Consider the following 23,792-nt stretch of genomic DNA (forward strand, 5'->3'; position numbering starts at 1 on the left):
AATATTCCATGGCTCCAAAGAGTCTTTAAGATGTGGCCCTTCCTTTCCAGCCTTATCTACTATAATCTCTTCCATGTGATGTACTCAATTTTCAGCTTTACCAGATGGCAGTACTTGCCATTTCCTTTGTGTACTTTTAAAATTCTTTGCCTTTGCTGGGGAAAATCTCTGCCTCGTATACAACATGGTGAAATCTTACTTCTCTCTTCAAAACTCCAGTTAAACCATCTCTTCTGTGTATCTTTTACTGACCTCATCTGCTCCAACTGTTCCCTCACCTCACAGCTGATATAGATCCAATTATTTCCTCTGCTTCTTGTGTCCTTTCTTCACATCATTAACATTTGTTAAGTGTATGTCAGGCGCTAGCTAAACCATGAGTTAGAAGTTACAAATTTTCTTTATCCCTTTGTGTCCCCAATACCTAATACATAGTACACTTGGTGTTCAGTAAATATTTGAAGGAACAAAAGTTGAACCTTAACTTTATTGGGGTGGAAAAACAAATTATGTAGGTTTCTATAATTTAAAACGTCCATCTCTGACTTAATTCGTAATGTAATTCTAGAATTGCAACAGAAAGAAAAGTGGAGAAAATTAGATCAGTGGGCACTATAAAGAGATGAAATTTCTATTTTGTACTTACTACAGCCTTATAGATAGTTTAAGAAGCTACCTATTAGATATCTAGGCCCATTGGGCAATGTGGAGAGTAAGTATTGTAAAGATAATTATACCTATAAAACTTGTTCAACTTTTTTCCCTTCAACTAGAGATACACTGAAAATTATTACAAATTAAGGATAAATTTTAACTATACCTAAAATGATAAAACTAGCAAATATAATTTTCTTCTAAATTATTTTTTATTTTTGGCTGTGTTGGGCCTTTGTTGCTGCACATGGGCTTTCTCTAGTTGCGGCGAGTGGGGGCTACTCTGTTGTGGTGCGTGGGCTTCTCATTGCGGTGGCTTCTCTTGTTGCAGAGCACAGGCTCTAGGCGCGTGGCCTTCAGTAGCTGTGGCTCATGGGCTCAGTAGTTGTGGCTCGTGGGCTCTAGAGCACAGGCTCAGTAGTTGTGGCACAAGGGCTTAGTTGCTCCGTGGCACGTGGGATCTTCCCAGACGAGGGCTCGAACCTGTGTCCCCTGCATTGGCAGGTGGATTCTTAACCACTACGCCACCAGGGAAGCCCAGCAAATATAATTTAAGAAGCATCTTAATATCTCATAGTCTGAAGCAGAATTTAACTATTCCTAAGTCATATTTGGCAAGATAAAGTCTGGTTATCTGGTTGTCAGAGAGGCATTCTGATTAAGCTTGTGTTGTTCTCCCTATTGATACTATAAATAAACATTCAAAAATTGAAAATATTGAAGCAAGATGATAACATGCACTAGTTTTCTTTGTCTTTATTCTGTTACAGGAGTGGGACAAGGACATACAGGTGGCACATTTTCACAGTCAAAGTTCTGTAAAGGCACTTTACTGGGATGATATGCTGAGGGCATTTGTAGCAGTACAGCTGTGGGTCATTAAAGGGGGATAGTACACTTGTATAATGTTGAGAAATTTCTTCACTAGTCTGTATTTCTCATCTATAAAATAGGGGGTAATACCTATTCTGTTAACTGGTGGTGAAAATTAATGACAGCACATGCCAAATGCTTATCTAGCACATTGCTTGGCATATCACAGACACTACAAACGTTAGCTTCTGATCCTGGAATTAACATAGTAAAAAGAATAGTTAGAAGAGCTGTGTGCTGGGTCACCCTAATTTCACATCTTCACATCAGTTCTATGTATTCCTGTCTCTAATTTTGGGCAGAGGATAGGCATCTGGCAAGAGGAGAAAGTTGCATCAAGAGGTCAAAGGTGAGGTATGGTGGAGGTAGGACATCAAAAACAAACTTCTTTCTAGTTCACTATTTTGCTCAGGGATGGCAATTCAAAATCATGTCACAGACTGTCTTTTCCGTATATAAGTGAATTACAAATTTGTGTTTGTAGTGTATAGATTATAGTGGTAGTAAATTTGCTTTATGGTGTAGGATTACCAGTATGGTTACAGTATATGATTGGCTAACTTTAATATAGGGCAAGCAAAATGAAAGTAAAATATTGAAGTGTAGATCCCTCTCAAGCTTTTAATCCAGTGTTGTCTTTATGTAGCATCTGATAACTGGTATCTTCTGTTGATGCTTTCTTTTTTTTTCTTCAATAGGAAACCTATTTGTGGAAATAGCATTTGGAGTTAAACTTCTCCATTTACCAATGACCATGGGCTAATTTCATTTAATTTACCTGGGCTTTAGTTTTTCTATCATGAGGAGGTTTTTTGTTTTTTTCCTGTGTACCTTCTTTATCTAAGTCATGAATTCTAAGGACACCAATAATACTTTGAGGAAGAGTGATGTTTACTCTGCAAACATGATCAATCAAGGATAAAGGAAATCCCTTTGTTTAATGCTAAAAGAACTCTGATAATTTTTCTCTCAATAGAGAGAAATAACTTTTCTTTATGATGCAGGTGCATAGTAATATGCCTGCCCCTATTTGAAAATGGCTCTATGGTTTCCTCTCCTTTTTTGGCCATCACTTCTGTTCATTAATATCAGTTCCTCTTATTTGCTGCACTGTGAAAAAGCAAAGTAGAAACCAGATGATCAAATTCTAAGGTTAATAACTCTTAAAATTACAGTAAGCTGTAGCCCACGGATGGATTTCTACTTCTTGAAGCTTTATGCAACTATTTTTCTTAATGCTTGGAAGCTCTCCATTGGTGGATTTCTGGTCATGTTTCATGTGGTAATGGATGGTGCTACCACATCTGGTTTCTGTGTTCATGAAATGTTGAATAAGTCGTGGTTCCTCTGAATATCTATTTCCTACTTTTCATATTTTTAATTGCTATAGAAAATTATTTTGTTCACATGTTGCTTTTAATCAGAATTGTTTTTTTTTATAAATTTATTTTTGGCTGCATTGGGTCTTTGTTGCTGCTTGTGGGCTTTCTCTAGTTGCAGCCAGCGGGGCTCCTCTTTGTTGCGGTGCACAGGCTCTAGGCATGCAGTCTTCAGTAGTTGTGGCTCGCAGGCTCAGTAGTTGTGGCGCACAGGCTTAGTTGTTCTGTGGCATGTGGGATCTTCCCGGACCACAGCTTGAACCCGTGTCCCCTGCACTGGCAGGCAGATTCTTAACCACTGCGCCACCAGGGAAGCCCTCAGTCAGACTTTTTGATAAGTATTTGCCCAAACCAGTTTAAGTTACTTCTCTGTGTTGACCTGGAAATTAATGACTTCACTAAAACCTTTCAAATTTAAGTTTCTTTCTTAAGGCAGAGTGTGTTCTTTTTATAAACACCATCAGTAAACATCTCTATTATAAAGGAGGTATCCTATAGCTAAGACCAAGGGGAAGATATTTTCTGCAGTACTTACTGTTTATGTATTATTACATTAGTTTTGTTTCCGTCTGTAAGCATAATTTCTCTTTTATGTCTTCCATTACTTACTGTTCTAAAGTAGGCTGTGATATTGTAATTTATAATTAGAAATATGTATCTAATCTTCATCCCTGTTCCTGGCGTAGGAATCAGATACCCTTGGAATTTCCTAAGTGATAAGTGTGATTAAGGTGTCTTTTGAGCTTATGTTAATGAGGAGACTCTTGCAAAGCTCCTAGGTAACCTACGGATTGGGGCTGGTTGCCAGGGGAACCAACCTAGCGATTAGAGTTGAAACTTTCAGTCCCCCTCTCCCCACCAGGGCTGGAGATTGAGTTCAATCACCAATGGCTAATGATTTAATTAATCATGCCTATGTAATCAAGTTTCCATAAAATACCAAAAGGACAAGGTTCAGAAAGTTTCTAGGTTGGTGAACATGAGGAGATGGGGAAAGAGTGGTGTGCCCAGAGAGCATGGAAGCTCTGCACCCCTTCCCCATACCTTGCCTTATGAATCTTCCATCTGGCTGTTCCTGAGTTAATATCCTCTTATAATAAACTGGTGTTCTAGTAAGTAAAATGTTTCTCTGAGTTATGTGAGCTGCTCTAGCAAATTAATCAAATTCAAGGAGAGGGTCATGGGAACCTCCATTCTAGAGGCGGTAGGTCAGAAGCAAGGTGACAGCCTGAATTTGTGCCTGGCATCTGAAGTTGCAGAGGGGGTGGGGGGCACGTGCAGTTTTCTGGGACTGAACCCTTAACTTGTGGTATCTGATGCTATCTCCAGATAGTGTCAGAACTGAGTTAATTCCTTGGTGATGTAGTGAAAAAACACACACATCTGGTGTCCAAATCGGGGAGGCACACATCAATAACTTACTGCTGCTTCAGGTTGTTTATTTAGTGTGGCAGTATACCAAGTTAAGTAAGAAGAGTTCTACTTCCTGGGACTCTTTCAGATACTCTTACAATTGATTGATCCTCATGTGTGAACAAGTTGGTTATTGTGTTGCCTTTTTACATATAATTCTTACCGAACTTCTCTTTTCCTTGGAGACCAGTCCCACATTTCCTCTTAGTAATGTCATATAGAATTTCTGCTTTTGCTTGTTTCATGGCCTAGCTCAGGGGTCAGGAAACTACTGCCAATAGGCCATATTTAGGCCACTACCTGCTTTTTGTATAGCCTGTAAGGCATGAAAGGTTTTTACAGTTTTAAACGGTTGAAACAAAAATCAAAAGAATAATATGTTGTGATATGTGGCAATCATACAAAATTTAAATTTCATTGTCCACAAATAGTTTTATTGGGACATAGCCATAGTCTATGGCTGCTTTCTCACCACAAGAGCCGAGTAGTTGTGACAGAAACCATATGGCCCACAAAACTTTAAGTATTTACTATATAGCCCTTTACAGAAGTACTTTGCTGACTCCTGGCCTAGCTGATTGTTTACATGTGGTGCTGTTCCTTCTTTTCTCTGTGAGAGATTATACTTAGATGATACTTTCACAACTACAGGTTTTCCTGAACTACAAAACCCTCCTATCTGGTTTCTCACAGAGATTACAGCTTTCTTCTGCTTTGAATGTATTAATAATAGATTCCAGTGACCAAATAGTTTAGATCTCTCAATTGAATTAGGAATACCTGATCAAGTCTTGGAACATTATGTTCCCCATATTAACTATCCTTCTGAATCCTATTTTTATATACCCCAAATACTAATATATACCAATTATAAGACAGGGAAATATCTGTAACTGATCAGTTTTTTATTTATTTACCCTACCTCTGTAGTTTCAAACAAAGAGTTAAGCAGTATTAATTTGTAGTGTTGTGGCTGAAACTTTGTCATATTATCTGTCTTTACAAAGGAGAACTAGACCAAAATGCTATATTTAAGCAATCCTCTCAAGTATTAGCAGCCAGAAACCACTTTTTTGTTAGATATTTTTTAAATGAACAAAATACTCCTTTAGATACTCCCAAAGCTAAGTGAGGGCTGTATAGGGCAAGAACATCACCCTGACCCTGCTTTAGGGTTATAAGACACTTAGGACTCTTTGGAATTCTTGTAAGTACTGCCACCTACACTTCACTGGAATTGGTTAAGTACCCTCGTAGGGTGATCTATAATTTATCAAACCAGGACACTTCTAAGAATGAAAGGGGAACTAACTCCCTGAGACCCCAGGACAATAGGCATAAACTGGACTTTCCTGACATAACTGGGATGTATAGTTCCCCTAACATTAGAAAGAGGCAAGCTTCTGCTCTGTTTTAATATGCTACCTCTAGTTTATTTGTTTCAAATAGAAGGCAGAGGTAACAATGAACTTAGCCTAGATAAAAAACTGTCGAACTCTCAGATTCTTTCTGAATGTAAACATGAAGTGGCACCCCTAATTATTTCAGTAACTGTTTTTCCTTCATAATCGAGAAGCACTATTTACTATGGTAGTAATGGGGCCATGATATATTAAACTTCTACCCAAATATGTCGATTAAAAGCTTTATATTTACTTTAAATATTGATCACATACTTAAAACATTATTCAATAGTCAAGTAGAAAAATAAGATCCAAAACAAACTTTATTTACATAGGACAATAAGGGTACTAATAACTCAAATACTGAATAATTAAGTTTTGGGTTGACTAGAAGTCCATGATTCACCACGACTACTTTATGGAAGCAGTATAAAATTACATTTGATATTTTTCTCAGTTCTCTGGCATTCTTCAAGCTTGCAAGGATTCAGAACACTTTAATGATAGCTTGTTGAACAGCAATAAAATGAGATGATGTCCTTAGAAGTCAGTCTCTCACAAAAAAGACGTTATATCCAAGCTCTATCAAAGCCCCAGCCAGTAAGGCCCATAAAGGAATGAAGACATAGGACAGATTCATGGTAGTAAACTGTTCCAGTTTAGCACAGAGTGCAAGGCAGAAGGCTAATTTAAGTAACATTGCAATGAGGTACCAGGCTTTTTTTTTAATATTGTGTGATCCATGTCGAGGGTCAAAGCCAGACTTACATCGCCCAGCCATTTTCACAATCAGCATGACAAGAAGGATAGTATCAAATATCCAGACTGGAATAAATATGAGGAACCAGTTCCAAGGTGCCTTCTCATCCAGTTTCAACACCAACATGATCAAGAAGAGTAATGTGAAAAGCCAGGTGAGTAGTACTCTCTGAGCCAAGGACATTCTCATTTAAACAGTTTAAAGAGGCTGTTGCAGAGTCGAAAAAAGGGAAATATACCCTAAGAGAAGGAAAAAAAGTCAAGATTGTTTTGATACCAGAAAAAAATTTTTCTATTCCTGGTTTACAAAGCTGGCTCTTTCCAGCTTTGTAAAACTGATCTATATTTCTGTTTTGTACTAGTACTGTATGACTGTTACTGGATATGTTCTAATATCTGTGAGGTCTAGTACCTATTTACCATTTTCTTTTCCAGAATATTTTCTACTATTTTGACCTTCCACGTTTTTCAATGCTAAAATCACTAGTTCTTAAAAACTTGGAATTTTGATAGGAATGCATTCATCTATAATACTTAGGTATAAGCACTTATTTAATCTTCACATTATAGGTTTACAGTATGTTCCATACTTACTCACGTTTTTTTATCAACCTTGTGACCAATGGGAAAAGGGTAAATAGAATGGGAAATCAGAAGCCAGGCTGCATGAAGTTGGGTGAGGAGTTAACAGAAGATAATGAAATGCAAACAGTTGACAACATTTTATTCCTTTGAAACATTTGGAGAAAAGAAGATGAAAGGTCAGACATACAATGAGGATGACAAAGGAAGGATCAAGGGCTTCCCTGGTGGCGCAGTGGTTGAGAGTCTGCCTGCCGATGCAGGGGACACGGGTTCGTGCCCCGGTCCGGGAAGATCCCACATGCCGCGGAGCGGTTGTGCCCGTGAGCCATGGCCGCTGAGGCTGAGCGTCCGGAGCCTGTGCTCCGCAACGGGAGAGGCCACAACATTGAGAGGCCCGCGTATCACAAAAAAAAAAAAAAAAAAAAAGAAGGATCAAGAACAAATTTTCAGTAAAGTAGGAATCTAAGTATGATTATAAACAGAGGGAAATAAGCCACTGGGCAGTGATAGATTGAGGATGAGAGAGGACACTTGATGGCAACAGGAAAAGATCAGAAGGTAATGGGTATGGTAACAAAAGCATGGGTGATAGGAGTAAAAATGCAGGAAGATAAGAAACAGGGAAAAGGGGAGGAAGCTGGCTAGATAAATCAAATGCCCTAGACTATCATGTTTTAAGTAATTATATTTTAGAACTAACTTTGATTGCTACATCTCTACTACTTCAAACAGTGGGTGACTGTCATGGTGCAAGAGTATATATCTGTTGCATTTCAATAGTGACCTATGAATCTCCTAGCTCCCTTCTTTCTCTTATACCCATCTGCCTGCACTCAACTTGTTTACTTGGCTGGCAGATACTTCATACTGCACTACGAAAAACAGATGCTTTTGCTCCCAGGAAGGCATTTTCCGTGCTGGTCTCCTTTCCTGGCCAGAGGCTGCCATTGTGGAATGTGGGACTGACTTTGGAAGAAGAGGTGGAGAGGTGCGTACTGATTAGTAACTACAGATGGGTTTCACACTGTAAATTGAATTTGCTCAATTTCCATTTCCAATCGATCTGGCCATTTTTATGGACTTTTAAAAGGTTTACGATAATACAGTTGCTTAAACGTAACTTTTCCATCAGCCAGCCACTGGATGAGTCAAGCTTCATTTTTTCTCGTAAAGAACTGAGTAGCAACTGGTCACAGGAAGGGAGCTGCATTCAACATAGGTACTTGAAGACTGGAGGTGAAAAGGCTGCAAAGAACACAGTCTTGTGGCTACAAGTTCTATTATGTGGGATGCAACAAACTTTTGTATGCACTTTTACTAAAATGCCCTCGATTGGGAAGCACTCTGTTGATATTTAAATGACACTTGAAGGATTATGGATGCTGGGGTTCAGTGATGACCTACAACTCCGATTTCATTAATTTATTAATAAATCTCTGTTAACTTATTATATTTGTTTCCTACTACTACTTTCTTCTTAAAGAAGGGCGGTGGGGGGGGCAGGGTGGAGGGAGCTGCATACTCCAAAACAAAAATTTGTTCAAGTATTTCTCATTTGAGGTGGTTATTTCTTGCACCTGCAAGATAGTTAAGTATATGCTTATCCATTGTTAAAACCTGCGCTTCCCCTAAATGGCAATCTAAAGGCCCCCTGCCCACAGTTCAACGTCTCGGTACCAGGTGTGTGGGCTTGATCATTTGTCCATGGTGCTTGCCACACCATCTCGCATTTCCCTTCTCTCGCGACTGCCAGTACACTTCCCAGTGAACTCGCCCCATCCCGAAGACAGTTTTGTTTAATGGGCCCCCAATACAGAGCTATTCTAAACAATGAGTCACTTTCTAAAGGCTCCTGCTGCAAAAGCCTTGGCCAACCTGACCGTCCTTCAAAGGAACAGCGTTGTGCTTACACTTACCTGATTTTCGGGCCTACTTGTCTCAGAACTTCAGGGCGTTCCTAAACTATCCTTGCCCTTCGTCTTCGAATGCCGACGGTCCGCCAACGGTGCCCTATCCGGACTCCCCCCATTCTGCACTGTGGGACCAGTACATTCTGGAGTTGAACGCAGTTCTTGTACAATATGATCCACAATGCAAACAGAATCCCGGTGCCAAGAGGTGTATGTTTGGGACCGGGAGTGTGAGGGGGTGAGGGGATGAGGGACGGCGACACGGCCCACGGAAGCATCTGGAGGCCAGGGCACCGGGGGGTGCGGGGCGCGGGGGGCGAGTGCACTTCGGAGGATGCCGGCTCGTTGGAGCCCCGAACTCACCTGGCAGCGCCGCTGGCTGGAGAGCGCAGAGGGGCGCGAAGATTAGGAAATTCGCCAGTTTGGATCCTTGGCCTTTTCCACCACGCTTTTTCCCCCATTAAATCCAGAATCCGTCACATGATAATCAAGAAAAAGATCTCAGTTCCGCCTCTCCAAACAACCACAGTGGAACCTCTCTCAGGTCTACCTCGGGGCCGCGCCCACATCCGGGGCAGGGTCTCACCGCCCTGGGCTTACCCTATAGGTAGAGAGAACGCCAATCTGGGTTCAGAGGCCCCCTTCCCTGCGGTAATTGGACCATTTGGCCGCCAGTGCCAACCAACCGACTTTTCCGTGCGATCGGGTTTGTCAAAAAGGCGGCAATAAAAGAAGCCAGTAGGCCCGCCTCTCTACTGCTACGGGCTAGGAGGAAAGTCAGTCTAAGCATAGCCGGGAGCGTCCGCGGTCCCATTGGGCGCACAGATGCCAATCAGACTTGCCAGCGCTCCGCCCCGCCTCCGCGGGGCGCCCCGCCCCTCCCCTCGCTCTCCCAGTCAGCGCGCGGAGACTGCAGGCTCCGGCGCCAAATCCTGCGGGAGAGGGGGTGGGGCGACGGCTCTGGAGGCAGTGCGCCCGCGGGTTGCTTCGTTGTGGCTCGTCAGGCTCCCGTGGCGGCGGCGGCGGCGTTTGCCTCGGTGTCTCCCGCGCGCACTCCAGCCGCCTCCTAGCGGCGCGGCGCCCTTTCCTACGGTAAGAACCGGCATCACCTCCGCGCTGAGGCGGGCCGCGTGGAGGTCGTTGGGTTCTGACAGAAGCGGAGGATGAAGCTGGACGAGGGAGGAGAAGAGCGGCGGGTGGTATGGAGGTGGGGGGTGTGGGGGCATCGCGTAGTCCTCCCGGCCCGTGACTTCCTCGGCAGCCGCCGGCACCTGCGCTCCGGGACGCTATCATTTGGCCGGTGGCGGAGGCTCAGCCTCCCTCCTCCCGAACCCGCGCTGTCCTCGAGCCTTGATGGTGATGGGCCGAAGCCCAGCGTCGCCTCCCGCCCCTCCGCCCCCTCCCAAGTCTCCTCTCCTTCGCTTCCTTCCCCTGGCGCTGTTTGGGGCGCGTCGGGTCCTGGAGGGAGTGCGGGGTCATCGGGTGGCCGAGCCGGGGTCGGCGGGGAGCGGCCAGCTAGCAGTCGGAGGAGCGGGCTCGGGAGGAGGGGGCGACCCTGCGCGCGCTGGACGCCGACTGGAGGGGGTCGCTGCCCTGCTCCCACTGAGCGGGCAACAGTTTAGTTTTCTGATTCCAGCACTGACTGCGGAGCTGGCGCTGAAATCCTTGGCATGGGCCTTAAAGGGATATTTCTTGTCTGGAAACAATGCCGCGGTCCATCAGCGTGCTTCACCTTTTCTTATTTTTATCTGCCTGATGTTGACAGCCAGTGTTCTGGTATTGTTCCTTCGAGTCATGGCTTTCTAACGCAACACCTCCTTGTAGAACTTAAGAGATTATTCTGTCACTAATCTGTCACCCTTTTAATTTTTAGCCCGGCCAAAAAAGGCCCTGCTTTATAACAACATATACTGTCTAGGGAAGTACAGAATCTGGAACAATTTATTAATCTCTGTATCTACATACCAAGTAATTTTAAAATTCGTGGTGAATGTGTTAGGTATTTTGTTATTCACACTTGCTCACTTTGTTAATGGTATATTCTGTTTACTTTGAGATTGGTTGTTATTTATGGTACTTTGATTTTAGAGCTTTTGGTTAGCTTTAGCCAACTAAGCATTTGAAGATTTTTCTTTTTTTTTCCCCTTTGAGACTGGCTATAGCCTTAGTGTTTGCTCTTGTTTCTAGGGATTATGTATTTTTAAAAACTTTTTTCTCCAAAACTGGGCTTTTTCATAGATTTTTAAAATTTTAAGGGGGAATTCTGATAATTTGGAAACTAGGCACTTTAGCCTAAAGAGCCGTAAAATAGCATAACAATATAAAATCCTAACTTTTTGGAGTAAGGGTTGGTAAGTTTAAGAGAAGGAAATGGGTATCCTCTGTCAGGTGTAGTGGCTTAGCCTCTAGATTCCAGACCAATATGGAGGTGTGGTGAGAATGAGCCATGCCTGAGACCAGACACAGGTGGTTCCAGGAGCGTTTTCTTGCAGGGGAAATAGCCTGCCTCCCACACAGGTTAGTTGTGTTCCTGCATCAGGTAGTATTAAGTTAGGTGGTAGTAAAATAGGAAGTGTCTGTGTTCCAATTTTCAAACTTGCTGGTAGGGCTTGAAAATGTGGTGAACAAATAAAATATAGTATACAGTGGGGGCACTCTTGCATAGTCAAGCCTCCAAGAATAAACTTTTTTTGAGTCCAGACTGGCACTGGACAGTTGGCCCTAAAAGTCAAGTAAGTGACCTGAGCAATTTTTAAACCATGAACCTTTTTGGCTAGTCCATTTCATTCAAAATTGCAAGGAAATTTTTTTTAAAGTTTTTATTGGAGTGTAGTTGATTTACAGTGTTGTGTTAGTTTCAGGTGTACAGGAAAGTGAATCAGTTATACATATAGCCACTCTTTTTTAGATTCTTTTCCTATATAGGCCATTACAGAGTATTGAGTAGAGTTCCCTGTGGTACATAATAGGTCCTTATTAGCTATCTATTTTATATATAGTAGTGTGTATATGTCAATCCCAGTCTTCCAATATACACCCCCTGGTAAACATAAGTTTGTTTTCCACATCTGTAACTCTATTTCTCTTTTGTAGATAAGTTCATTTGTACCCTTTTTTAAGATTCCACGTATAAGCGGTATCATGTGATATTTATCTTGTCTGACTTAACTTCACTAAGTACAATAATCTCTAGGTCCATCCATGTTGCTGCAAGTGGCATTATTTTATTCTTTATTATGGCTGAGTAATATCAAGATTATAAGGAATTTGTACTGAAAAAGGCTACACTAGACTGAGCCGAAGAAAATTTAGGGTAGCACGTAGGAAAAGATGAGGATTGTCTATGTTACCTCATTTAATCCTTTTAATCCTAGGAGGTAGCTACTGTGATTACTGTCCTCCCATGAGTTAATGTAGGTTAACTCATGTGTTCAAGATTTCTCAGCTAATAAGTTGGTGGAGGTGGAATTTACATCTAATCAATCTGATTACAAAGCTTATATTCCAAGCTGTTGTGCTTTCCCATCACAGTAAAAATGGCTTCATAGAGATTTGGTTGAAGGAGAGTAATCAATGGAAAATAATGCTGCAAAACCATAAACTGAATATTCAGTAACGCTTTGAGATCGTTGTATAATAGGCTCTGTTGAGTGTTGCTGGGAGGTAAGGATGGAGTAACCTTCCCTGTCTTTGAGGAACATCCCTGTAGTGGGAGAGAGAGATATTTGAACGAATAATGGTAACACAATGCAGTATATACTATAAGAGAGTGCCGTAGAGTGTGTGGTTTCATGGAAAGAGAATTCAGTTAAAATTCAGACAGACCAGCGTTTGAATTCCTGTTTTGATTTGTGACCTTGAACATGATACCAAACCTTTTTCATCTTTAGTTTCCTTATCTGTTAAGTGGAGAGAATAATGTTTCAAAGGGGAGTATTAGTATTAAACAAAATATGTAAAGTATTGTCACATTGGTAAGCCCTGAATAAAGAAGAAGGAAAAAATAAATTGAACAGAGTTGAGAAGGGGTTGGAGGTTTAGCAGGGAGCTATCTCTGGAACCTAAAAATGTGACTGATAATTTTGATTAGTGGGGAGGGAAGGCATCAAACACAGAACACACAGAACTGGGGGCAGGAGAACCGGAATATGGATTGTTGAGGGAATGGCAAGTAATTGTGGCTCTGTATAGAAAGTATTTTTGAAGGCCAAATTTAAATGATAATTGTATAGAAATGTGGCTGGACAATTTTAGTGGTTATAAATTGCATACTTAGATACTGAAATTATAGGAATATCTCAAGAGTTTGTGCATTGTTACATTTTTATTTAATATTTACCTTTGAATACTTATTTTCCCTACTGTCAGTTAAAATTTCATTTCCAAACATGTTCAGGCAAGCAACTATTTCATTATTTCATTGGGATACTTCATTCTAAGCTGTAAAAGAAGACTAAGGCAATTGCACCAAATTTGTGAGGTGTGTTTTGGGACTATTTAAAAAAGAAGAATCTTGGGAATTCCCTGGAGGTCCAATGGTTAGGACTCCGTGCTTCCACTGCAGAGGCCCTGGGTTCAATCCCTAGTTGAGAACTAAGATCTGCAGGATGCATGGCTCGGCCAAAAAAATTAAAGTAAGGTAAAGTAAAGAAGAGTCTTAAGTGATTGATTGCCTTCCCTTAACCACCCCCCCTTACCTACTCTATTGCCATATAGAGTCAGTATTGCAAACTACCCTTTGCATATGTATACCCTTTGACTGTCTTTTCTGAACTGAAACTTGAGATGTGACTGTTGGACAGAATGTTTTAAATTGAGACTGTCCTTGAAAAATCTAAGAAAAAGTCCCATGGTTACGTCTTCCCCTCGGGTTAGCACAGAACCGTAAATACTCCCATTGGATTTATTTATTTATTTATTTATTTATTTTTAACATCTTTATTGGAGTATAATTGCTTTACAATGTTGTGTTAGTTTCTGCTGTATAACAAAGTGAATCAGCTATACGTATACATATATTGCCACATCTCCTCCCTCTTGCGTCTCCCTCCCACCCTCCCTATCCCACCCCTCTAGGTGGTCACAAAGCACCGAGCTCCTCTCCCTGTGCTATGTGGCTGCTTGCCACTAGCTATCTATTTTACATTTGGTAGTGTGTATATGTCAGTGCTACTCTTTCACTTTGTTCCAGCTTACCCTTCCCCCTCCCTATGTCCTCAAGTCGATTCTCTACATCTGAGTCTTTATTCCTTTCCTGCCGTTAGGTTCATCAGAACCATTTTTTTTTAGATTCCATATATGTCACATTGGATTTATAAATGTGGATCCCTTTATAAGCAGAATCATATGACTAAGTTGAAAATATTAAGTGACATTTAGGAAAGCTGCAGTTTTAGTCCCAACTTGTTAGCTTCATGTAAATTGCTAAAATGACACAAAATAATAGAGGTGAGTTTTCAGATGAGAAAAAAAAATTACTTCCTAGAACAGGTAATTTTAGAGGACTAGGAAAGAAAATATGCTGGACTTCATTTTGAACAGGAACTAAAGCAGGAAATGGCGGTGCCTGAACCACAACCTGATAATAATCGTAACATGATTAAATTTGACATTTAATGAGAGGAAGTAAAGGCAAAAAAAGTGTACTGTATGCAGCTTTCCAGTTTCAAAAACAGTAGGGGAAGGGACTATTAAAAGTGTATCTACAGAAAGTTTGAAGACATGTAGTAGGCACTCATGTTTGTTTCATGAATGAAAGCACCTTAGTCATACATTCAGTAAAATGTCTCTTACAGGTAGCAAAAAGCTTATGAAAGTTATGTGGCACAAGTTTTGGTGCTCTACAGACCTAGGTTCAAGTTTCAATTCTACAGTCCACCAGTTTTCTAACTTTGGGCTCATTATGTAATCTTTTCTTTTTAAAAAAAAATTTTATTTATTATTTTTGGCTGCGTTGGGTCTTCGTTGCTGCGCGTGGGGCTACTCTTTGTTGTGATGCGTGGGCTTCTTATTGTGGTGGCTTTTCTTGTTGAGCATGGGCTCTAGGCACATGGGCTTCAGTATTTGTGGCACGCAGGCTTCAGTAGTTCTGGCTGTTGGGCTCTAGAGGGCAAGCTCAGTAGTTGTGGCTCGCGGGCTTAGTTGCTTGGCGACACGTGGGATCTTCCTGGACCAGGGCTCGAACCCGTGTCCCCTGCATAGCCAGGCGGATTCTTCACCATTGCGCCACCAGGGAGTCCCCTCATTATGTAATCTTTTTGATGCTCAGTTTTATCTAATCATAAAATGGGGATATCTACTTTGCAAGATTTTGAAAACTAAATGAGCTAATATATGTGAAGCACTTGATTCATTGCCTGGCTTATAAGACTTGCTCAAAAAAAAAAAAGATTGCTGCAATTGTTCAACTAAGTTGAGCAGGTATACTTTTTAAAAAAATACAATTCTCAAATAGAGTAAGGAAAGGCCGAAAATGGCAAACAAAGAAAACCTTAAAAGGAGGCAATGGATGTTACATAGGTAACAGGCAGTGTTGAATAAAGAATTGAATCATTGCAGCCACATACAACAAAAAAAGGGAAAAGATAGGGAGCGAGCTTCACGTTCTCAATTTTTTTTCTGAAGAAAGGAGGTCAGACTCATTAAACCAAATAGAGCAAATAAATAGGGTTTTGCTTTTCTAAATGACAGTAAAAAGATCACTGAAATTGGGTCTCTTGTACTGTGAATTAAGTATATAGGGAAAGGGACTTATCTTCTCAACTCTTTTAACTACCTTCTTACTCCTCAAGTTCTTTTAACAGAGAAAAGCCATTGTGCAGTTAATTGTACAGTTACAGAGAAGGCTTTAATTGCAAGTAATCCTGGTAGATAGAGCAGCTTAATTTACACAGATCCCCTAAATGTTGATTCTATGTATTAATCACATTGCCTACCAATCTACCTTTTGGTCACTGAATGTCTAAATGTACCATATGTTGAAAAATTAAACATATCTTCTTGTTCTCCGCTTGTATTCCCTGTTTTAATGAATGGTTCTGATGTTCAAGCCAAGAATCATGGAACATCCTTACTCTTTTACTCCCCATACCTTTCATGTCCAATCCATCACTGCATCTGATTATTCTCTCTACTAATTATCTATCTTTTAATCATGCCCTATCCCAACACCTACCTCAAGTTAAAATACAAACGCTCATTGCCCACAACTAGAGAAAGCCCGCGTGCAGCAACGAAGACCCAACGCAGCCAAAGAAAAACATTAAATAAATAAATAAATAAATTTAAGAAATGCTCATTGCCACTGACTTATTTCATGCCCTCATCATTTCCTTATTGTCACTAGTCTCTACTTTTTTTTTCTGGCCGCGCGGCATATGGGATCTTAGTTCTCCCGCCAGGGATGGAATGTGAGCCCCCTGCAGTGGAAGCATAGAGTCTTAACCACTGGACCTCCAGGGAAGTCCCAGGTCTCTTTACTTTTAATTTAGCCTCGTACTAACCAGTTCTCTACACAGCTTCCTTCCAGAATGATTTTGTTGAAATACTAACATAACCATATCAAACTTATATATCCATAGTGCCTGCACATGATAGTTAATAAATACTTGGTCTCTCCATGTATCTTAAACTTAAGACAATATTAAATGACTTGCATACTTATGCCTGGAGTTTTCTTTATGGGAAAGATTTTAACTACAAATTCAATTTCTTTAATAGACAAAGGGTTTTTTATTTCTTTTTGAGTGAGCATCTATTATCATTTGTATCTTTCAAGGAATTTGTCAATTTAATCTAAGTTGTTAAATTCATGGACATAAAATTGTTCATAATATTCCTTTATTATCTTCTTAATATCTGTAAGATTTGTAGCAATGTCCCCTTTCTCATTCCTGACTGTAAATTTGTGTGTTTTCTCATTTTTTTCCTGTTCAATCTGACTAGAAGTTTGTCTGTTTTATTGATACTCTCAAGAACCAGGTTTTGGTTTTCTTTATTGATTTTGTGTTCTCAATTTCAATAATTTCTCTTCTTTATTATTTCCATTTTGCTATTTACTTTGCATTTTATTTACTCTTGATTTGCTAGAATCTTAAAATGTAAACTTAATTTGTTAATTTATTGTCTTCTAGTATAAATGTTTAATGCTATAAAATTCCCTTCTAAATAGTGCTTTGGTGGCATCTCAAGTGTTGATATGTCGTGTTGTCATTTTTGTTCAATTCAAAAATCCTTGCTGATTTTGTGATTTCTTTGTTGACCCTATTGGTTATTTAAAGGTATGTACCCAAGTCTTCCAATATTTGGGGATTTTTCAGATGTTGATTTCTGATTTAATTTCACTGTGGTCAGAGAACATACGTTGTGTGATTTGAATTGTTTTGAATTTATTGAGACTTGTTTTATGGCCCAGAATATAGTCTCTCTTGGTAAATGATTCATGTGCACTTGAAAAGAATGTTGGGTGGAGTGTTCTATAAATGTCAGATCAAGTTGATTGATAGAGTTTTTCAGATCTTTTCTATCCTTACATATTTTATGTCTGCTCGTTCTCTCAATTTTTAAAAATAATTTTATTTATTTATTTATTTATGGTTGTGTCAGGTATGAGTCGTGGCACGTGGGATCTTCGTTGCGGCAGGCGGGCTTCTCTCTAGTTGTGGTGTGTTCCAGAACGTGCGGGCTCAGTAGTTGAGGTGCACAGGCTCTGTAGTTGTGGCTCACAGGCTCCAGAGCGTGTGGGCTCTGTAGTTGCAACACGCAGGCTCAGTAGTTACAGCACCTGGGCTTAGTTGCCCTGTGGCATGTGGGATCTTAGTTCTCTGACCAGGGATCTAACCAGCATCCCCTGCAATGGAAGATGTATTCTTAGGCACTGGGCCATCAGGGAAGTCCCTGTTCTTTCAGTTTTTGAGAGAAGGGTGTTGAAATCTCTGACATAACTGTGGACTTGCCAATTTCTCCTTGCAGTTTGATCAGTTTGGCTTCATATATTTTGAAGTTCTGTTACTAGACACATACATATTTAGGATTGGTATCATCTTTTGATGAATTGGATCTCTTTATCATTGTGAAATGGCCCTCTTGTAATATGCTTTTCTCTAAAGTCTACTTTATCAGTATTGCCACTCCAGCTTTCTTTTGATTAGTGTTAGTGTGATATATCTTTTTACATTTTTTAACTTTTTACCTACTTGTGTGTTTGTATTTAAAGCGGATTTCTGGTATATAGCATATAGTTTGTCCTTTTTTTTGTTTTGTTTTCTTTTAAATCCAGCATCCTAATCTCTGCCTTTCAATATAGACTATTTACATTTAATATGATTATTGATTTTGATGGGTTTAAATCTACCATCTTGCTATGTGTTTATTTATGCAATCGGTTCTTGTTCCTTTTTTCTTTGTCTTCTTTAGTATTATTGGAGTATTTTTTTTATGACTGTCCCCTTTATTGGAGTATTAATTATCTATAGCTCTTTTTTTTTTTTTACTGCCTGTCTGTAGTGGCTGTATACATCTTTAACTTATCACATCTACTTTGAGTAAAACACAGCTTTTTATATCATATAAGAACCTTGTAACAGTATACTTCCATATTCCCTTCTCAGCCTTTGTACTATTGTCATACATTTTGCTTTTACATATGTTATAAATTCCACAATATAGTTCTACTTTTTTAGCTTTAAATGGTCATTTGTCTTTCAAAGGGGTTAAAAATATTTTTTTTGTTTTTTTTTTTTTAGAAAAAATGCTCTTAAATTTACCCACATATTTACCATTTTCAAGGCTCTTCATTCCTTTGGAATTCTTTTTTCATCTGGTATCATTTTCCTTCTTCCTGAAAGACTTCCTTTAGTATTTATTGTAATGCTGTACTACTGATGAAATTTTTTCAGCTTTTGTATATGTGAAAAAAAATATGTATATATATATATTTTTTTTTATATTTTTTACATTGAACACTTCAGGAAAGAAAATAATTAAGTGATGATTCAAATGCATGAATGATTCAAATTCAAAATGCAATCCCTGGATTCAATAAATATCCTTTATAATTATACCCAGTCAATATTAGAAATGTATATAGGCACTAAGTCAGCTAACAAAATAAGTAAAATAACTATATAAAGTATAAATTTCAGGACTGGGGAACATGCATGATCAGTTAAGTCACTTTGCCACTGTAGGTGCTTTTTAAAAAACATGATTCACATTTGCTTCAATCACATACACATTCATTGCAGGTGTTTCCCACCCCACCCCCCGGCCACACTGCATGGTATGTGGGATCTTAGTTCCCTGACCAGGGATTGAACCTGTGCCCCCTGCATTGGAAGCACAAAGTCTTAACCACTGGACCACTAGGGAAGTCCTGCAAGTGTTAAATTGGACCATTGATGCCAACAACTTAAAACTATGATCTTAAAAGAAAATTCAGTTTAATACAAAGAAACACAAGAAGAAAATCTCAGGACACTTGATCAGAAGTTTTGATGCCTGTCATACTACTCTGGTGTATACAAAGGTTCAAGTAAGGCTGAGAAAGAAGAATTGTTTCCTTTTCCCTTTGAAGACACGATCCAAGAAACAGAGGAATTGCACATTCTATAGCAACTAGCTATCCGTCCATACACTGCCAATAAAGGACTCCTTACATTAGTAACTAACCAAGTTTTAAAAGCCTTGGCCAGTGTTACAAAAACAGAACGTTTAGAGTAATATTTACGAATACAAGCATAATTGTTTTTTTGCCTTCTCTAAGTAATAATCTTTGAAATGCTAAAAGTGAGTGCCAGCTGTGGTTCTTTTCTGGCGTGGGGAGCTGCAGGTGCACATGGGATGGTCTACTGATTTACCTTCTCACAGTATTCTTTGGAAGCAGTTGGATGGGGCTTGATTGTAGGAGAATCTGGGGTCCATTTGGCTGGGCAGACTTCTTCATGGGTTTCCACAAACTGAAATGCCTCCACCAAGCGGAGGGTCTCTTCCATGCTTCAGCCCACTGGGAGATCATTGACGCTCAAATGCTTGATGACTCATTGGGGTCAATTATGAAGAGACGTCGTAGTGCAAGGCCAGGACCTGCTAACAGCACACTGTAGTCTCGGGAAATCTGTTTAGTCAGATCTGACAAGAGTGTGATTTGCATGTGGCCCAAACCGCCATTCTTCCTTGGTGTTTACCCAGGCCAGGTGGGAGAAGTGGGAATCCACTGACACTGTAACGATTTCACAGTTCACATTGTGAAATTCATTGGCTTTGTCACTGAAAGCAATAATTTCTGTAGGACACACAAAGGTGAAATCCAAAGGATAGAAGAAGAGCCCTAAATATTTCCACTTAAAGTCATCAAGGCTTATTTCTTTGAACTCTCCATTGACAACAGCTGTACCCTTAAAATAGGGCGCATGCTGGGTGACGACAGGGGCATGGTATGAGGAACTGGTGCTAAAGGTGAATTTTGCTTGACCAGAACCAGACACAATGCATTTGTCAAGCACGTTCTTCAAGAAGCAGCAGGCCTAAGGGCTGCAGCAGAAATGCCCCAAGGAATGGCACTCACGTGTTGGACAAGCGAAGTCTGGAGCAACCTTCCTGCCGTGGCTGCCATCTTAAGGGTGCATGGAACCCGCGGGGCAGACAGAGAAGCAGAGAGCTGAAAAAAATATTTTTGACTTTATTTTTTGAAATATATTTTTGCTGGGTATAGAATTTTAGATTGACACTTTTTTTCTTTCAGAACTTTAACGATACTGCACCAGTGTCTTCTCATTGCATTTTTCCAATATGAAATCTACTGTTATCCTTATTTCTTTATATTGAAAGTGTTTTTTTTTTTTCCCCCGGCTGCTTTTTAAGATGATCTCTCTACCATTGGTTTTAAGCACTTTTATTATGATGTGCCTACGATGTGTTTTATGTTTCTTATGCTTGGGGTTTGTTGAGCTTCTTGGTTTGTAGATTTACCATTTTCATCAGATGTAGAAAAAGTTTGTCCATTATTTCTTTAAATAGTTTTTCTGTGTTTCTTCACTCCTCTCATTCTGGTACTCCAGTTACGCATATATTATGCCACTTGATATTGTCCCACAGCTAACTGATGCTCTGTTCATTTTTTTAAAATATTTTTTTCACTCCTTGTTTCAACTTGGATAATGTCTCCTGCTCTGTCCTCAAGATTAGTAATCTTCTTTTCAGTTTCTGATCTGCTGTTATCTCATCCAGTGTATTTTTCTTCTTAGACATTTTATTTTTCATTTCTGTAAGTTTGATTTGAATTTTGTCTATATCTTACATATTTCTCCTTTACATGTTCAATCTTTCTTCTGTCTTTTAAAAAAATATATATTTATTTATTTCTCTGGTTGCGCCCAGTCTTGGTTGTGGCAGGCAGGCTCCTTAGTTGTGGCTTGCTGGCTTCTTAGTTGCAGCACATGGGCTTCTTAGTTGTGGCATGCAAACTCTTAGTTGTGGCATGTATGTGGGATCTAGTTCCCTGACCAAGGATTGAACCCGGGCTCCCTGCATTGGGAGCATGGAGTCTTATCAACTGCACCACCAGGGAAGTCCCTCTTCTCCTTTCTTGAATACAGTTAACCTTTGAATGATGTGGGCGTTAGGGGTGCTGACTGTTCACACAGTTGAAAATCTGTGTATAACTTTATAGTTGGCCCTCCACATCCACGGTTCTGCATCTGCAGATTCAACCAATCATATAGATCATGTATTATTGTAGTATGTTTTTATTTTTTAAAAAATCTGTGTATAAGTGGAACTGCACAGTTCAGACTGTTGTTCAAGGGTCACCTGTAGAGTCTATACTAGCCGAGTTTTCAAAAAATTGTGGTAAATAATACATAACATAAAATTTATCATCTTAATAATTTTTTAAGTATATAGTTCAGTAGTGTTAATTACATTAATATTGTTGTGAAACAGCTCTCCAGAACTTCTTCATCTTGCAAATCTGAAACTCTGTATCCATTCAACAACAACTACTGTTTACTCCTTCCCTCATTCCCTGGAAGACATTCTTCTGTTTTCTGTCTCTGTGAATTCAACTATGCTAGGTACTTCAGATAAATGGAATAATACAGCCTTGGTCTTTTTGTGACTGGCTTATTTCACTTAGTGTAATATCCTCAAGATTCATCCATGTTGTGGCATGTGGCAGGATTTCCTTTAAGGCTGAATAATATTCTGTTGTATAATTTTCTTTATTCATTCACCCATTGGTGGACATGTGAGTTACTTTAATCTCTTTGCTATTGTGAATAGTGCTTCTGTGAACATGGGTATGCAGATAATGTCTTCAAGACCATGCTTTCACTTCTTTTGGGTATATACCCAGAAGTGAGATTGCTGGATCATATGGTAGTTCTATTTTCAATTTTTTGAGAAACTTCCATACTATTTTCTATAGTGATTGCACCACTTCACCATTGCACTAACAGTGCACAAGGGTTCCAGTTTTTTCACATCATGTTAACACTCATTATTTTCTGTTTTGTTGATAGTAGCCATCATAATGGGTATAAAGTGATATCTCATTATGGTTTTAATTTGTATTTCCCTAATGATTAGCGATGTTGAGCATCTTTTCACGTGCTTGCTGCCCATTTGTATATCATCTTTGGAGAAATGTCTATTCAAGTCATTTGCCCTTTTTTTTTTTGCGGTACGCGGGCCTCTCACTGTTGTGGCCTCTCCCGCTGCGGAGCACAGGCTCCGGACGCGCAGGCTCAGTGGCCATGGCTTACGGGCCCAGCCGCTCCGCGGCACATGGGATCCTCCCGGACTGGGGCACGAACCCGTGTCCCCCACATCGGCAGGCAGACTCTCAACCACTGCGCCACCAGGGAAGCCCCATTTGCCCATTTTTAAATTGAGGTATTTGATATTTTGTTAAGTTGTAGTTCTTTATATATTCTGAATATTAACCCCTTATCACATACATAGTTTGCAAATATTTCCTCCCATTCCATAGGTTACCTTTTCACTCAATTGATTGTATCCTTTGATGCACAAAAGTTTTTAAGTTTGATTTAGTCCCATTTGTGTATTTTTGCTTTTATTTTCTGTTCTTTAGGTGTCACAACCAAATAAATCACTGCCAAGTACAATGTCATGAAGTTTAACCCTACATTTTCTCCTATGAGTTTTATAGTTTTAGGTTTTACTCTTAGGTCTTTAATCCACTTTGAGTTAATTTTTATATAAGATAAGGGTCCACCTTCATTCTTTTGCATGTGGATATCCATTTTTCTGCGCACAAGTTGTTGAAGAGGCTGTCCTTTCCCCATTGAGTGGGGTCTTAGCATTCTTGTCAAAGATTATTTGACCATATATGCAAGGGTTTATTTCTGGACTCTGTTCTGTCCCATTCGTCTATTTGTCCTTATGCCAGTACTATGCTGTTTTGATTACCATAGCCTTGTAATATGTTTTGAAATCAGAAAGTGTGACTCCTCCAATTTGTTGTTCTTTTACAAAATTATTTTGGCTATCTGCGGTCCCTCAAGATTCCAAATGAATTTCAGGATGAATTTTTCTGTTTCTTCAAAAAATGCCATTGGAATTTTGATAGAGATTGCATTGAATCTGTAGATTGCTTTGGGTATGGACATCTTAATAATATTAAGTTTTCCAATCAGGAACATGGGTTTCTTTCCATTTGTGTGTGTGTGTGCATGCATGTGTGTGAATGTATACATGTACATACATATACATACACATAAGGTGTATGTACACATGCACAGTATTTTGTATATAATAGCTGTTTTAATCATAGCACTTTTGTCATTTCTGGATTCGCT

At 39.7% G+C, this 23,792-nt stretch overlaps 2 protein-coding genes and 1 pseudogene across 12 annotated transcripts in view; 1 reads left to right on the forward strand and 2 right to left on the reverse strand.

Moving 5' to 3' along the window:
- Positions 1–6,027: 6,027 nt before the first annotated feature.
- On the reverse strand, positions 6,028–9,516 carry TMEM60 (transmembrane protein 60). The gene is made up of 2 exons (XM_079931767.1): positions 9,340–9,516; positions 6,028–6,721 (listed from the first exon to the last, which is right to left on the reverse strand). The coding sequence occupies exon 2, from the start codon at positions 6,669–6,671 to the stop codon at positions 6,270–6,272; it is 402 nt and encodes a 133-aa protein (XP_079787893.1). The 5' UTR covers positions 6,672–6,721; positions 9,340–9,516; the 3' UTR covers positions 6,028–6,269.
- A 336-nt stretch (positions 9,517–9,852) lies between these two features.
- The window catches only part of PHTF2 (putative homeodomain transcription factor 2), a 160,824-nt gene continuing 146,884 nt past the window's right edge, over positions 9,853–23,792 (forward strand). For all 10 annotated transcript variants that reach the window (XR_013829764.1, XR_013829765.1, XR_013829766.1 and 7 more), the window contains exon 1: positions 9,853–10,068. The gene's annotated coding sequence lies outside the window, so the exon portion shown is untranslated. The remainder of the gene's footprint in view (positions 10,069–23,792) is intronic.
- Positions 19,821–20,587, reverse strand: LOC307191545 (thioredoxin-dependent peroxide reductase, mitochondrial-like; annotated as a pseudogene). The gene has a single exon. The product of its transcript is annotated as a thioredoxin-dependent peroxide reductase, mitochondrial-like (transcript).

Source organism: Stenella coeruleoalba (assembly GCF_951394435.1).
Source record: "Stenella coeruleoalba genome assembly, chromosome: 9".
Lineage (NCBI taxonomy): Eukaryota > Metazoa > Chordata > Mammalia > Artiodactyla > Delphinidae > Stenella > Stenella coeruleoalba.

Bases quoted from the DNA above. Each gene is read 5' to 3' on its own strand.
- TMEM60 (XM_079931767.1), bottom strand. From the start codon at position 6,671: ATGAGAATGTCCTTGGCTCAGAGAGTACTACTCACCTGGCTTTTCACA.